This window comes from Cicer arietinum, chromosome 1 (genome assembly GCF_000331145.2).
Source record: "Cicer arietinum cultivar CDC Frontier isolate Library 1 chromosome 1, Cicar.CDCFrontier_v2.0, whole genome shotgun sequence".
In the NCBI taxonomy this organism is placed as follows: domain Eukaryota; kingdom Viridiplantae; phylum Streptophyta; class Magnoliopsida; order Fabales; family Fabaceae; genus Cicer; species Cicer arietinum.
The window spans coordinates 6,359,838-6,375,782 of NC_021160.2; the positions used below are offsets into that span (position 1 = coordinate 6,359,838).

Genomic DNA, 15,945 nt, shown 5'->3' on the forward strand with positions numbered 1-15,945 from the left:
GAGTGAGTTGTTTTGTCAAGTCATTCGTCATAAATAGTATAATATTTTTCTAAATAAAAAAAATAATGAATTGTATTATTTTAAAATAAAATAGGACAAACTAAAAAAACACAAAATAAGACAATAATGTAAGTAGTTAATTTAATTTAAATATATGCTCACTTACGTTTAATAGATAATTAATAAATATAACTAATGTTGTAACTTATAAACCATTCACAAAATATAGTTAACATTAATTTAAATTTCATTAAATACCTATTTAATTCATTAACTTAACATTTGAGTTTAGTTTTATCTCCTTAACTCTAAAAAGATTCAAGTTGGTTCTTTAACTTAGTTAAGTTAACACAAGTTAGTAATTTCTTTCAAATTTGTGTGATATGTGATTAAAGTTTGACGATGTGGCATCTCATGTGTATATAGTCGTTGTATCTTTCTCTAGTTCATTTCTTCATCCCTAAATCAATTTAGGATTAATTAAAATCGATTCTTTCTTGTTATATTCATTAATCATCTGTTAAATATAATTATTATTGATTGAAAATGCATTTATCTTCTATATTATTGTCGATTTTTGCCTTAAATTTGTGTTTTAAAATAAAGTTGGACATGCGTTGGATTGTTCAAAATCAAAACTTGAACCATATAGAGAATCTTAAATTGGGTCAAATAGATAGATGACTAATTACAACATTGAATTGATGTGGGTCAAATAGTAAATTATGTTTCCTTATAGATTTAATCATTGTTTTTTGTGTGTAATGAGATACCAATTTTGGTGTATTTGATCAACTTGGAAATTATGTTATGTTGATCTAGTTGTAGATGGAGCTCCATGTATATCTCATACCGTGTTTTAAGCTTTGTACTATACTATGTACATGGTTGAACCATTTCTAATAAATGCCAAATTATAAATAAAAAAATAAAATTATAAAATTCATCTTAAAATGCTTTTGTTTAAAAAAAAATTTATCTTAAAGTAATTACAACATCCACCCACGAGTCGCATAGATTGGATCTAATTTTATTCCATACTCAATTTGGTGTCAATTTTTTTTAAAATATCGAAAAATAAAGATGACTTAATCATCTGACCCAAATCGCTTTCTTAGACTATCCGAGTTGATTTCATTGAATTGATGGAATTGGTCTAACAACCCTATCTAAATATATTATTTGTGTTTGAACTTACTAGACTAGACTCTAATATGTAAGTCTCCGTCAAACCAATTGACTCTATAGGGCGCGAGCCACCTAAATGAACCAATTTAATTAACTGACGAATTGTGGTGGGTTAGAGGTCACATAGTTTCACAAATGTGGATATCTATAGGTTTGAGTAGTCAGAAGCGGGTGATAAAAAATAAATTCATATTTATTCAAATTCGACCGTTTTATTTAAAACTCTAAGTATAAAAATCTATTTTTTTAAGTTGAGTCTTTCAATGTCACTAAGTTATCATACCACCAATATAATAAATAAATTATTTAATAGAAGTCAACTTAAACATTAACAAAAATATTGAAAGTTTAATATGTTTTTTTGTTTACAAAATGAATTTGGAAAGTAGTCAATAAATTTATCTCCACTTTCTTTGCATAATTGCAGAGATTGAAAAATTGGTGGATCCCATTAGTATTTGATCTCTTTTCCCGGTCTATCTTGTCAACCAAACAACGAAAATTTTGTCATTTAAAATATATCAAATTATCATTTTTTAGTTTATTAATCAAATGGAAAAATAAAAAATGTTTACTTTTAAAATAGGATAACCAATTTTATAATTGGTAAAAATAGATGGACAAACCTGCAATTAAATCTAATATATAACTATAATTAAAATAATTTTTTTTATAATATATTTTAATCTACATGTTACTATATCAACAAAAGCATTATAAAAATAATTCAAAATAAATACTCACTTTATGCAATAGTCAACGATTTAAAAACATTTTTAATTATCTATTCTATGTCATTGCCATAATCTATATATAAAAAAAAAAACATAATTTCTAAGTTTGAGTTATCAAGAGCCAATTTTACCTCCAATTCTTGAATCCAACACCTCTTATTCTTTGTTAAGATTTGTATATGTGTGTATCTATGACGTATGTCAAAAGTATCTGATAAAATATATATTTTTTTAAAATAAAAATAATATTTCAAATACTTCTAAGATATATATCTATTGGTATCTATGAAGTATCAATATCCAATGATGTAAATACATCTATAATTTTGAAGTATCTGGACATATGCCTCATTTTTTCCTCTAGGAACGTTATTATACATGGGTCATGTATGAGTAATCTATTTCATATTTGAGAAAATTATAACTACTCAAATTGCACAAGACCACACCAACTTGGTTACACTCAACATTCAATGTGTTTTAAGATTGAAAATCAATACAGCATATTAAAATAGCTAAATGTATATATATCAAAGAGCTTTCAACTTTACTGACATCAATGAACAAGCATTTTATTAGATCATTACAGTAACTGCATTCTCATAGTCATATTCATATCACACTCATCATTCACTTACACTATTACTACTACTACATATACATAACTCATTCTAACCTACCAATATGCATTTTTAATTTTGCTACCACCATACAAACGGAAAAGACTGAAAGCAGAAATACATGAAAGTAACACCATACTAAGGCTAACCACAATAGCACTAGCTAAACCTTCCCCAACTTGGTTGCAGAATTTTCCATACATGTCGCATATCTTTATCCATTGTAACTCTGGCTGGCCTAGCTTTGCAAACACAGCAGATTGTGCTGCAGCTGCCACTGCAGACACTGTTATATATGCCATTACCTGCATACATACAAAACAAAACTTATATCTTCGTGTTACTAGCTATTGGAAATGACAATAATATTAATGGAAGATTGTTGGAAATAATGATGACATTAATGAGAGTTAGTATTGTTGTAAATTGAAAAATAAGGAAGTCTCATATAGGAAAGATATCACACACTAGTAGTGTTTATAAGGTGGTGGTATGGAACTTGGGGTGTGCCCCAAGGGATACCCCAATTTTGTAAAGGAGAAAGAATGCATGTAAAATTGACCACAACACGCGCACCGTCGTTTGGTTCGGGCTTGGACTTGGGCTAAGTGGTGTATTATATTTTAGTATATGAAAAATTAAAAATTATTTATTTATTTTATATTAAACGAATGTTTGCGTTTTTATCTCTTATTGATACGTTAATTACGTATTTGCCTTCCGTTGAGTTTACATTCAACATCTGATCTAGTCTTCCTTCTTGAATTCGTGCATAAGTGTGCCCGATCAAACCTTAATATTTGGACCCACGCATAGGTGCCCAGTCAAAACCCTAGGAAAGTTTGGAGCGCATGTTTCTGTGGTCAAATAGTTTGGAACGCACGTTTCTGTGGTCAAGAACTTGGAGCACACGTTCTGATGAATCGCATGATTTTCTCTTATCCAATTGCAGATTTTCTCTATAAATAGAGAGCTCTTATTAGTTGGAAAAACACACTAAAAGCTCTCCGAATCTGAGACTTTTCTCTCCTCTCTCTCTTTCTTTCTCACTTCTTCTCTTTCTTTCGAGTGGTCGTAGTACCATATTACAAGTGACAACCATCTGACTGTCATATTGTGGGTGTAAGTCTAGAACGGTTTTTTACGGTCTGATACAGTGTATCTGAGTTGTTTTATCTTGGGGACTACGACACACAATTTGAGCAATGCTGCGAAACATTTTAAAGAAAGCGATCTAGTCCGCAACTCAACCTAGTAATATTTTCGGTGACATAAATTGATTTTTAAAAGTTTTTTGAAACTCAATAATAATAATAATTTTAAGATGTTTCATACTACCATGTCTACTGAAAAAATTATTGGGATATGTTCTTCTGCTTCTGACTACAACAAATCGTTTCGGTTTGACGGAAGTCACTTCAAACGATGACAACAAAAGATGTTATTTTTTCTAACCACGAAAAATGTTGCCAACGTTCTGAAGGATGACATTCTTGTTGTTCCAGAAACAGCTGAACAAACAAAAAAGGACGAGAAATATGTTGAATTAACCCAATGGGAACATAATGGTTACTTATGTAAGAATTATATTATTAATGGACTTGCTGATGATATGTATGATTACTACAGTTTCGACAACAATACTACTAAATAGGTTTGAGATACTCTGATGAAGAAATAAGATACCGAGTAAGTTGGAGCCAAAAAGTATGTTGTTAGCCGCCACCTCAATATCAGATGACAGATGACATATCAATGGAAGTCGAGTCTCATGAAATCCAGAAAATTGCTCATGAGATCATCTTTGAAAGTATGTCTCTAAATGAACAGTTTTAAATTGCTGATATTATTGACAAACTTCCCCCTGCTTGGAAATATTTTAAAAATTCTCTCAGGCATAATACAAAAGAATTCTCTCTAAAAAGTCTGATAACTCGCCTTAGAATTGAGGAGGAATCCCTTAAGCAAGACCAAAAAGATGAAGTTCTTCTTGTCGCAAATAACAAGAAAAAGAAATTCATCGGAGCATTTCTAAAGCCAAATGTCAAACAACTTAAGAATCAAAATCGCACTTTAAAGAACAACAACAAGAATGAGAACCCTCTTAAGGTCCCAATTATAAGGCAACAATCACCTCCTAGAAATGACCATCTCCCACCCTTTCTCTGTTTTCGTTGTGGGAAAGAGGGTCATATGGCACGCAAGTGTAGGAACAAGCCAAACCATACTCAACAGGCTATCTTGACAGAAGATCAATTCATTGCTATGATAACTAAGATCAACCTTGTTGGTGGATCATATGGATGGTGGATAGACACTAACGCCTGACACCATGTCTGTTATGATCGTGTTATTTTTAAAACATACACTGCTGTTGAAGATAAGAAATTGTTGTTGGGAGATTCCCACACCATTAACATTGTTGGTTTTGTAGATGTGGAACTAATATTTACTTATGAAAAGACCTTATTTTTGAAGGATGTCATACACACTCTATAAATAAGGAAAAATCTAGTTTTTGGGTGTCTTCTCAATAAGACAAAGTTTACTCAGTCTATAGGTGTAGATTTGTACACAATTTCTAAAAATGGTATTTTTGTTGGGAAATGGTACGCCATTGATGGCATATTTAAATTGAATGTTGAAATCAATAAAATGTTTCCTTCTGCTTACATGTTGTGTGATTTTAATATTTTACATACTAGACCCTGTCATATGAACAAATGTGTGATTTCAAACTTAAATAACTTAGACTTAATTCCAAAGTTATCTTTAAAGAAAATTTTGAAAAATTTGATTTTTGCAGTCAAGCTAAAATAACTAAAAGTACAAATAAATCAATAGTTAAAGAATCTAAACCTTTAGACTCGATACACTCTGATATATGTGAACTTGATGGGACATTAATCAGAAACGGAAATCATTATTTCATCACTTTTATTGACGATTGCTCTGACTATACTTTTGTATATCTAATGAAAAATAAAAGTGAAGCGCTTGACATGTTTAAGATCTTTGTAACTGAAATTGAAAATCAATTTTGTAAAAAGATTAAGATGTTTCGTAGTGATAGAGGAATAAAGTATGATTCCAGTTTATTTAATGAGTTTTATAAAACACAAGGAATTATACATGAAATTACCGCACCACATTCACCTAAAATGAATGGTAAAGATGAAAGAAAGAATAAAACTCTATTGAACTACTTGTTGGTATTATAATTAATTTTGGTGCTGCATCTCACTGGTGGGGGGAAATTATTTTGACTATTTACTATGTTTTGAATAAAGTTCCTAAATCTAAAAACAAAATATCTCCTTATGAGATAATGAAGAAAAGACAACTCAACTTGTCTTATCTTCAAACATAGGGTTGTTTGGCTTATGTCAGAATCTCTGATCCCAAGCGAAATAAACTCGCTAGTAGAGCTTATCAATGTGTATTCATTAGTTATGCAATAAATAGTAAAGCGTATAGGTTTTATGACCTAAATGCGAAAGAGGTCATAGAGTCAAATGATGTTGACTTCTATGGAAATAAATTCCCTTTCAAATTGAGAAATAGTGGGGACAACGAACCTAATCACGTTCATGTGACAAGAAGCACTAAAAGCAACAAACAAGGCGAAACAAAAGCTCGAATGAGTAAGAGAGTAAGAATTGCTAAAGATTATGGACCCAAATAATTCAGAAGAGGATCCTGCAAATCTAGAAGAAGCTATGTCATTATTGGATGCAGATTTATGGCAAGAAGCTATAAACGATGAAATGAATTCTCTAGAGTCTAACAAGACCTGAAAGTTAGTAGACTTGCCTCATGATTGCAAACCAATAAGTTGTAAATGGATCTTGAAAAAGAAACTAAAACCCGATGAAATTGTTGATAAATATATGGCATGCCTTGTAGCCAAAGGTTTTAGACAAAGAGAAAATATAGATTTCTTCGACACTTTTTCACCAGTCACTAGAATGACATCCATTAGGGTGCTCATATCACTTGCGGCTATTCATAATCTGGTGATACACCAGATAGATGTTAAAATAACCTTTTGAAATGGTGACCTGGAAGAAGAAATTATATAGAACAACCTGAAGGTTTTGTAATTCATGGAACAGAAGACAAGGTATGTAAGTTAGATACGTTTCTCTATGGTCTTAAACAAGCTCCTAAGCAATGGCATGAAAAATTTGATAACTTGATTATGTCAAATGAGTTTAAAGTGAATGAAAGTAACAAGTGTATTTATTATAAATCTGAAAATGACATTTGCACTATCATATGTCTCTATGTAGACAACTTACTTATATTTGGTTCAAACATTCATGCTATAAATAATGTGAAATCATTGTTGAGTAACAAATTTGATATGAAAGAGCACGGAGAAACGAGTGTAATCCTTATAATCAAGATTATTAGGTCAAAAGAAGAAATTTATTTGGGTCAATCTCACTATGTTGAAAAGATCCTAAAGAAATATAATTATTTTGACTATAAACCTGCTTGCATACCATATGATCCAAGTATGAAACTTTTCAAGAACACTGGTGAAGGTGTTAGACAAACTGAATATGCGAGCATCATTGGAAGCCTCAAGTATGCCACTGATTGTACTAGACCCAATATTGTCTATGTCATGGGATTGTTGTGCAGGTTTACTAGTAGACCTAGTATGGAGCATTGGCATGCTATGAAATGAGTCATGAGATACCTAAAAAGGACCATGAGTCTCAGATTACATTATCAAAGATTTCCTACAGTTTTTGAAGGATACAATGATGTTGATTGGAATACTTTATCAGATGATTCCAAAGTAACCAGTGGCTATATTTTAAGTATAGTCGGTGGTGCTGTATCTTGGAAATCAAAGAAATAGATGACACTGACTTAGTCCACTATGGAGTCTGAAATGATAACACCAACTACTGCTAGTGAAGAAGCAAGCTGGTTGAGATGCTTGCTAGCTGAGATCCCTTTATAGGAAAAATCTTTGCCAATTGTGTTACAACGGTAAGAGACAACAAATACATTGTAAGCACAACACAGTTAGATAATTACGTACATGTTATAGTGGATCATGTACGTAATGATGAAAATTTAGTAGATCTTTTGACGAAAGGATTAGCTAGAGAGAAAGTCCTAAGTACGTCCAATAGGATGGGACTATTGCCTTTAGATCAATGAGTTACTTATGATGGTAACCCAACCTAAAAAACTGGAGATCCAAAGAATTAGGTTCAATGGGTAATAACAAGTCATAGTGATAAGAGATGAACATGTTATAATATATATGAGAGAAGCATGATTCCTGAAACAATAAAATGATGAGATAATAGAAACTCTTACTGAGATCTATACTCTATGTGGAGCGGAGTACCTAGCTACATGAGTACTCTTGATATGCTCACCTATGTGAATGTGGAAATGAGGCCGCTTCCTATGGAATTTCAAGGCATAATTTCTAGAGCGTTCACTATATTGGGATACACGTGCATGGCCATAAATGCACATGCTTTTGAGAATAAACCAATGAAAAGGTTATATGTGGGTTTGATGTCAGAGATAAAGTTCAAGACTACGAGTCACTCTTGTTGAATATGAATCTTACTTGATATGCAAAGGTTCAAATCAAGAGACACATTTGTTTATGCACAATCTTATAGAAGCGTTTGACGCTATTTTAAAAACCTTCTTTTTAAATTCAAGTGGTAGATTGTTGGAAAGGACGATGATATTAATGGAAGATTATTGAAAATAATGATAATATTAATGAGAGCTAGTGTTGTTGTGAATTGAAAAATAAGGAAGTCACACACTAGTAGTGTTTATAAGGTGGTGGTATGGAACTTGGAGTGTGCCCGAAGGGGTACCCCAATTTTGTAAAGGAGGAAAAACGCATGCAAAATTGACCATCACACATGCGCGCTGTCGTCGCCGTTTGTCTGGCCCGACTCGACTCGGTCTTGGACTAAGTGGTGTATTATTTTTTAATATATGAAAAATTAATAAATTATTTATTTATTTATTTTATATTAAACTAATGCTTGCGTTTTTATCTCTTATTGATACGTTAATTACGTATTTGCCCTCCACTGAATCTAGATTCAACATCTGATCTAATCTTCCTTCCTAAATTCGTGCATCAGTGTGCCCGGTCAAACCCTAATATTTGGACCCACACATCTGTTTTTGACTGGTCAAAATCCTTGGAAAGTTTGGAGCGCACATTTCTGTAGTCAAATAGTTTGGAGCGCACGTTCTGATGGATCGCATGATTTTCTCTGATCCAGTTGCAGATTTCCTCTATAAATAGAGGGCTCTCCTCAATTGGAAAAGCACAGGAAAAGCTCACTGAATATGAGGCTTTTTTTCTCTTATCCCCCTTTCTTTCTCACTTCTTCTCTTTCTTTCGAGTGGTCGTAGTACCATATTATGAGTATCAACCATCTGACCGTCATATTGAGGGTGTAATTCTAGAACGGTTTTCTAATGTGCAGTTGAACTCCGATACAGTGTATCTGGGCTGTTTTATCTTGGGGACTTCGTGATTGATAGTCGGTCTTGCACAATTTGGGCAATGCCGCAAAACGTTTTAAAGAGAGCGGCCTAGTCCGCGACTCAATCCAATACTATTTTCGGTGGCATAAATTAATTTTTAAAAGTTTTTCGAAACTCAAAAATAACAGTTACTATATTAATGTATCACTCATAGTGCTGATATGATTGCACATTCTAACAATTAAAAAAATTTAGGGTCAGATTCATTTCTTAATTTTTTTTATAGACAAATGTTTAATTGTTAGGATATCCATAATGAGAGTGCTTCCCATAATAAGCACCATGCTAGATAAGTGCCTTCATTGTGAAAAATGAGTGCTTATAGAGACAAGTGTTTTGTGCTTGTATAGGCACTCTTTCGTCAATTTTTTTTAGCTCTACTCAATAAATTGTATTAAAATAAATGAGTATTGTTGAAATATAATGATATAAAGTTATTAGTGAGATTCATTGGATGAAATTTTGAGGAGCTAGTTTGGAGAGCATGACGGACCCAACAAGTTATGAGGCCTAAAGCGAAATTATTAGACGGGACCTTTTCAAAATTTAATAAATAAATCATTAATATTTTATTCAAGGCTAAATTACACCCGCGGTCCCTTAACTTAATTTCAGTTAACGTTTTAGTCATTTATCTTTTTTTTTTTTTTTTCCGATTTAGTCATTTATTTTAATTTTAAGTGACAATTTGATATTTTATATTTTAAAATGTCGACAATGTTATCTTTTTTTTTTTTTACAAAAATTCAAAAAAATCATCAAAATTTTCGAACAAAACCCATAAAATTAATAATCATCTTCAATATAATGCAAATTTCATCAAATGCATAACTCAAATATTCAAATAAACTTATATTTTCATCTCCAACAATATCAAATAAAGAATGAAAATATGAGTTTATTTAAAGATTTAAATTATGAATTTGATTAAATTTGCATTTTATTGAAGATCATAATGAATTTTATGGGTTTTGTTTGAAAATTTTGATGATTTTTTTGAAATTTTGTATTAAAAATGACAACATTATTGACATTTTAAAACATAAAATATCAAATTGTCATTTAAAATTAAAATAAAGGACCAACTCGGAAAAAAAAATAAAGGACTAAAACGTTAACTGAAATTAAGTTAAGGGACCGCATATGCAATTGTACATTTATTTAATAACTATAGAAATTTTCTTTAGCAGAATTAATAACATTTTTAAATCTATTTTCTCTATATTTTTCAAAAAATAAAATAAAACATTTCAACGGTTCTACGACAATATCAAGAACACGTGTAAATTTTTTTATATATACATTGTACCACTCTAATAACTCAAGTTAGTAATATATTCACCATTTGTCTCGTGATTTCTTAATTTATAACTAAGATTTTTCATACGAGCAATGTGCTCACTTTTCGTCTCATGATTTTTCAATTTATAATTAGTATTTCTCTCATCCTGTTACCTTCGTTAACCAATTTAGTTGTACTAAGAAAAGTTTTAAATAATTTGCAACAAAAACAAAATAATTTATTTAATTTATATAAGATTTTATCGGTTTTAGTTTTAAAAATATTAAAATGTAAAGATTTTTTTTAAATAAAAAAAATATTTGAGATTTTTTTATTAAATAAATTTTTTTATTTTTTAGAAAAACCTAAAACGCATGTTGAGTTGCCTTATCATTGGACCGACTTTGTTGGAGAGATTGGGGGCATATTAAGCATTGTCATTAAATATTTTTTAAACAAGTGATGTGTACACATGAGACTTACTTAAACACCCAAATATGAGAGCTTTATGGTGGATGCCCTTTAGTATGTGATGTGATGTTAGTGTCTATTCAGTACATCTGATAAAATTGGAACGATATAGAGTATGTTATGTTAGTAGCTAAAATTTATCTATTAAAGAAGTGTTTCTTCAATAAATGTATTTTTAAGTTGTTGGGTAAGATCATAACTACCGTACCCATTTTCTAATAATTGCTGTGGTCACTCAGTGCCAGCAAGCAACAACAAACTTAATAAGCAGCTGCAAATTGTGACACCCCCCAATCATGATACAAGTACAAATACTATGCCTTATATATGGTGAATGATTATGTCCCAATATCAAAATATCAATTAAGTAGGGTTATAGAGAATAAATGGTCCCAGTACCAGTTACATTTCTTGACAACACAAACTATACATGCTAGAAAATATGCTACAAGAAATAAATTCAAATGTTTGTATTGAAAGTCAATCAAATGAATCAATAATTCTATGATGGTTATGCCTAATTAGTTTAATAGCTGTCATAAACATCAATAAAAAGCAATAAAATGAGAAAATATGCAAAAAATTAAAAAATGTACCTGATCACCAGAGAAAATGGCCCAAGCTAAAGGCTTGCTGAAGAGTACACTTCCATCAATCATACTCACTACACAACGTAACCCTTGAATTAAGGAATAGCCAGTAGCTAACCCATTTGCAACTACCAAAAACCTGTAAAGTTTATTATAAATTAACCATCAAAATTAGGAAAAACATCACTGCCATAATGTCTACTACATCAAGGTTTTTTATGTTTCTACTACCACAATTGAGGTAGCATAAAATCACATTTGACCACAATTTACTAATATTAAGGATTGCGATGTGACCATCATTTAAAACATTGGTCTATGTAACATAAAAAGAAGTATTGATTAGAAAGTCTCACGTTTCAACATAATTATGTGCATGTTTGGTTCAGTTTTTGGAAAATTCAAAATCAATTATGATTTGTAAAATTAATTTTGATATATTTAACTCTTATCGAATAGAATCGATTCTTATGGGAAGGTAGAATTTGTAAATTTTGAATTCAAATTAAATTTTTATATCAAAATTTCTTAATCAACTAACTTTTACCTAAATATAAAACACAAATATCACTTTATAAAATTAATTTTAATCAAAGCATAATAAAACTTAAAGTCTTTACTGGTAACATTATGCTTAAGTATAAAAAGAAAAAAAAAAAAAAAAAAAAAAAAAAATTGAGAGAAAAAATCTTACACTAAAGCCTTCATGTAAGTGAATTTAACTTTCTTCTCAATAGTAAAAAAAAACTTTGACTCGTGAATCAGTGACCGCAAGAAAAACTGCAAGAAGACCTAAACAAAGGATGACACACCTCAAAACCAACTCAATTATCCTAATCCTCCTATCCAACACTTTAATGTTTGATAAAAAAAGATAGATAAAGTAAAAAGAATGTGTTGAATAAGTGTAAGAAAATGAATGGTGTACACCGGTTATTATTCAAAATTAAATTATTCAAAATAAATAGTTAAAAGGATACTTTTAAAAAATATTAAAAGAAACAAAAAACACAACAGTTTGTTAAATAACAGGTATAATGTTTATAAGAAATATTTTCTTGGCAAAAATAGAATAAACTCATAAAAAATATAAAAATATAAAGATAAAAAAAACAAAACAAAGCATTACACACATTATAAGTGCGGTGGGGTCACGATTGTGTTACGGAAGAGAGAGACAAAGAAATAAAAGTGATTATAATTACAAACTTGCCATTGATGAAAACTGCACTTCTTAGGTTTTTTTTCTGCCATCTTTTCAATAGTAAAAAAGCAAAACATTTATAAATTGTTTTGGTTTTTTAGATTTTAAAACTGTCAAATTAAAAATAGTTTTTAAAAACAGTTTCAAGAAGGTTGTCTCTCAAACAAGTTTTCTATTTTCAAAAATTAAAAATAAAAATTTGAAAAGTAAATCAAACAAACCCTCAAATAATAATAATAAACTATATTTTAATAAACGATACGTCTAATACATCAACTATTAGCCCCGAAGAGAGACAATGCACTTCTTGATACACTAACACAAAAGTTCTATTATGATCAACTCTTAGCTAGAATATCTGCACAATAATCCTCTTCTCTTAAAATATGTTGGATAAAAATATCTCAAACATTACTCAAATAACTTCATATCAGCTCCAAGAGAGGGTTAACATAATGATGAAACTTCGATGTTTCTTTCGCCAAAAGTTGAACAAGATGAAGTGAAAATGCATTAATCATCTATATTATTGTCGATTTTTGCCTTAAATTTGTGTTTTAAAATAAAGTTAGACATGAGTTGGATTTGGTAAAACCAAAACTCGAACCATGCAAAAAATCCTAAATTAGGTTTAATGTATAGACTGCTAATTACAACATTGAATTATTATGAGTTAAATAGTAAATTATGTTTCCTTATAGACTTAATCATTGCTTTTTGTGTATGAGATACCAATTTTGGTGTATTTGATGAGCTTGGAAATTATGTTATGTTGATCTAGTTGTAGATGGAGCTCCGTGTATATCTCATACCGTGTTTTAAGCTTTGTACTATACTATGTGACTGTGTACATGGTTGAACCATTTCTAATAAATGCCAAATTATAAATAAAAATAATAAAGTTATAAAATTCATCTTAAAATTCCTTTATTTAAAAAAAAAAAACATCCTAAAGTAATTGCGAACATCCACCTAAAAGTCACATGGATTTACTTGGATTGAAACTAATTTTATTAGATATTCAATTTGGTTTCAATTTGTTTTTTAAAATATCGAAAAACAAAGAAGATTTAATCACCCGACCCAAATCGCTTTCTTAGATTATCCGAGTCGATTTAATCGAATTGGTTGGATTGATCTAACAATCCTATCAAATATATTATTTGTGTTTGAACTTACTAGACTAGACTCTAATATGTAAGTCTCAGCCAAATCAATTGACTCTATCGAACTTGAGCCACATAAACGAACCAATTTAATAAATTGATGGATTATAGTGGGTTAGATGTCACATAGTTTCACAAATGTAGATATCTACAGGTTTGAGTAGTCGGATGCGGGTTAGAAAAAATAGACATACAATTATTCAAATTTGATTATTTCATTTAAAACTCTAAGTATAAAAAATTTATTTTTTAAGGTGAGTCTTTCAATCTCACTAAATCATCGCACAACTAATATAATAACAAAAAAAAAATTGATAATATGTTTTTTTTTTTTTGACAAAATGAATTTAGAAAGTAGTCAATAAATTTATCTCCACTTTCTTTACACATTTGCAGAGATTGAAAAATTGGTGGATGCCATCAGTATTTGGACTCTTTTCCCTGTTTCTCTTGTCAATCAAACAGTGCTGGCTTGTCATTTCTCTTCTATCACTTGCAAGGAACAGTAATCTAACAAAATGTGTTTTGGAACTTTAAGATTTTTATTCCTTTGCCTTATTTACTATTCATACATGCCATTCAAAAATAAGGCATGATAATTAAATATGTAATGTGGGTATTCATCTGATTTTAACCCAAGCTTGTTTCTATAGATATAAATTAGAGGATCAATTTTGTTTCTATAGATATAAAATTAGAGTGTCAATTTAGCCTGAACCAATGAATGTATTGGTTTATGATAGACTATTTTTTTAAACCGTTAGATTTAATTATCTACTGTATCTTATCATGGATCATATACACTATATCTAACCCAACAATTTTGATAATTTCTCCTCTCACTAAATCTTCCACATCAACGATTTCAAAGCTGAAAATCAGAGGAAAAAAATGTCTATTTTTGAAGTTTTGGTTTTTAATACTTACAATTGTCGTACATATACACAAGCATGTATACGTGTTGTTTTTTTTCTTTCTGATTTTGTTTTGTTTTTTGTTACTAAACTTCTTCCCAATCCAAACAATATTAATATATCCATTTTCTTGCGAATTATTGATCCAATAAAAAATTATCAAAATGATGGACACCCTTGAAAATTAAAATTAAATCAAATTTAATAAATTTATAAACTTTATTAAGTATTGATTCTTGATTATCCTCTCCAAAAAAAATCACGAAAAAAAGATGACAGAATATGCAGAAAAATGGAAAAGACCTGAGAGAAAGTTTGGAAAAAGAAGAAGAAGAAAAATAGATTGAGCGTGTATGATATACTATAATATTGTGAGGTACAAAATACATCTTGACCGTTTAAATTTTTTAATAACATATCTATGGATACAATGAGATTGGTCCAAGATGGACCATTTTTTTCATTGGTGCAAATTATATGCAGACAAAATTAGAAAAATGGAAAGTGTAGAGAGTGTAAAAGAAGTTGTCGTGTAAAAGTGATATTTACTTTTAACATTTTCTAAGTAAATACTATCAAAACATTTACTAAGCAACAACAAACTTGCATATCCAGTCAATAAGTATATTATACTAGTATACTTCTTTAAATTCGTAGACTTGAATAATCGAATATAAAAATGTATTTATCACAATGATTAATCTCTACCAGAGAATATATTGGATATATATGACAAATTTTTTCCTTCAACTGAATTTTCTTCTTATACAAGAGTCAGATATTAAACATTTGATTATTCACTTAAGGGGTTTGTTTGGTTTTTTATAGAAGAATATTAGCAATTTTTTTATCAAAATAATACATAAACAATACAATGATTTTTTTAGCTCTTATATTTGAATATATATAACTTTTCAATATTCATTTAATACTTTATTTGCTTTCTATTTCTCTTTTCCTATTACATTTCTGATATATCACAACTGAATAATTATTGTATGATCACAAGAATTTTGACAAATTATTTTTGCACACACAAAACTATATTCATTTTAAAATTATACATTATTTAATTTACTTTTTCTACATTCTTTGTGTCCACATTTACTTTCTCTATTTCTTTTTCAAATATCTATGTGTATGTACTCACATCATTTTTCATATTTTTACCTTAAGGATGACAACTAAAGGGCAATTGAGGGCTTTATCATTAGAATTAAT

At 29.7% G+C, this 15,945-nt stretch overlaps 1 protein-coding gene across 1 annotated transcript; it reads right to left on the bottom strand.

Moving 5' to 3' along the window:
* Positions 1-2,448: 2,448 nt before the first annotated feature.
* On the bottom strand, positions 2,449-12,163 carry LOC101488898 (CASP-like protein 2B1). Its single transcript, XM_073364361.1, has 3 exons — positions 12,135-12,163; positions 11,447-11,579; positions 2,449-2,847 (listed from the first exon to the last, which is right to left on the bottom strand). The coding sequence occupies exons 1-3, from the start codon at positions 12,146-12,148 to the stop codon at positions 2,599-2,601; spliced, it is 396 nt and encodes a 131-aa protein (XP_073220462.1). The 5' UTR covers positions 12,149-12,163; the 3' UTR covers positions 2,449-2,598.
* Between the last annotated feature and the right edge of the window lie 3,782 nt (positions 12,164-15,945).

What these genes read in the sequence shown, in the direction of transcription:
- LOC101488898 (XM_073364361.1), bottom strand. An exon ending in CCATTTTCTCTGGTGATCAG is followed by an intron (nt 2,848 to 11,446) that starts GTACATTTTTTA and finishes GTATGTATGCAG; the next exon opens with GTAATGGCATATATAACAGT.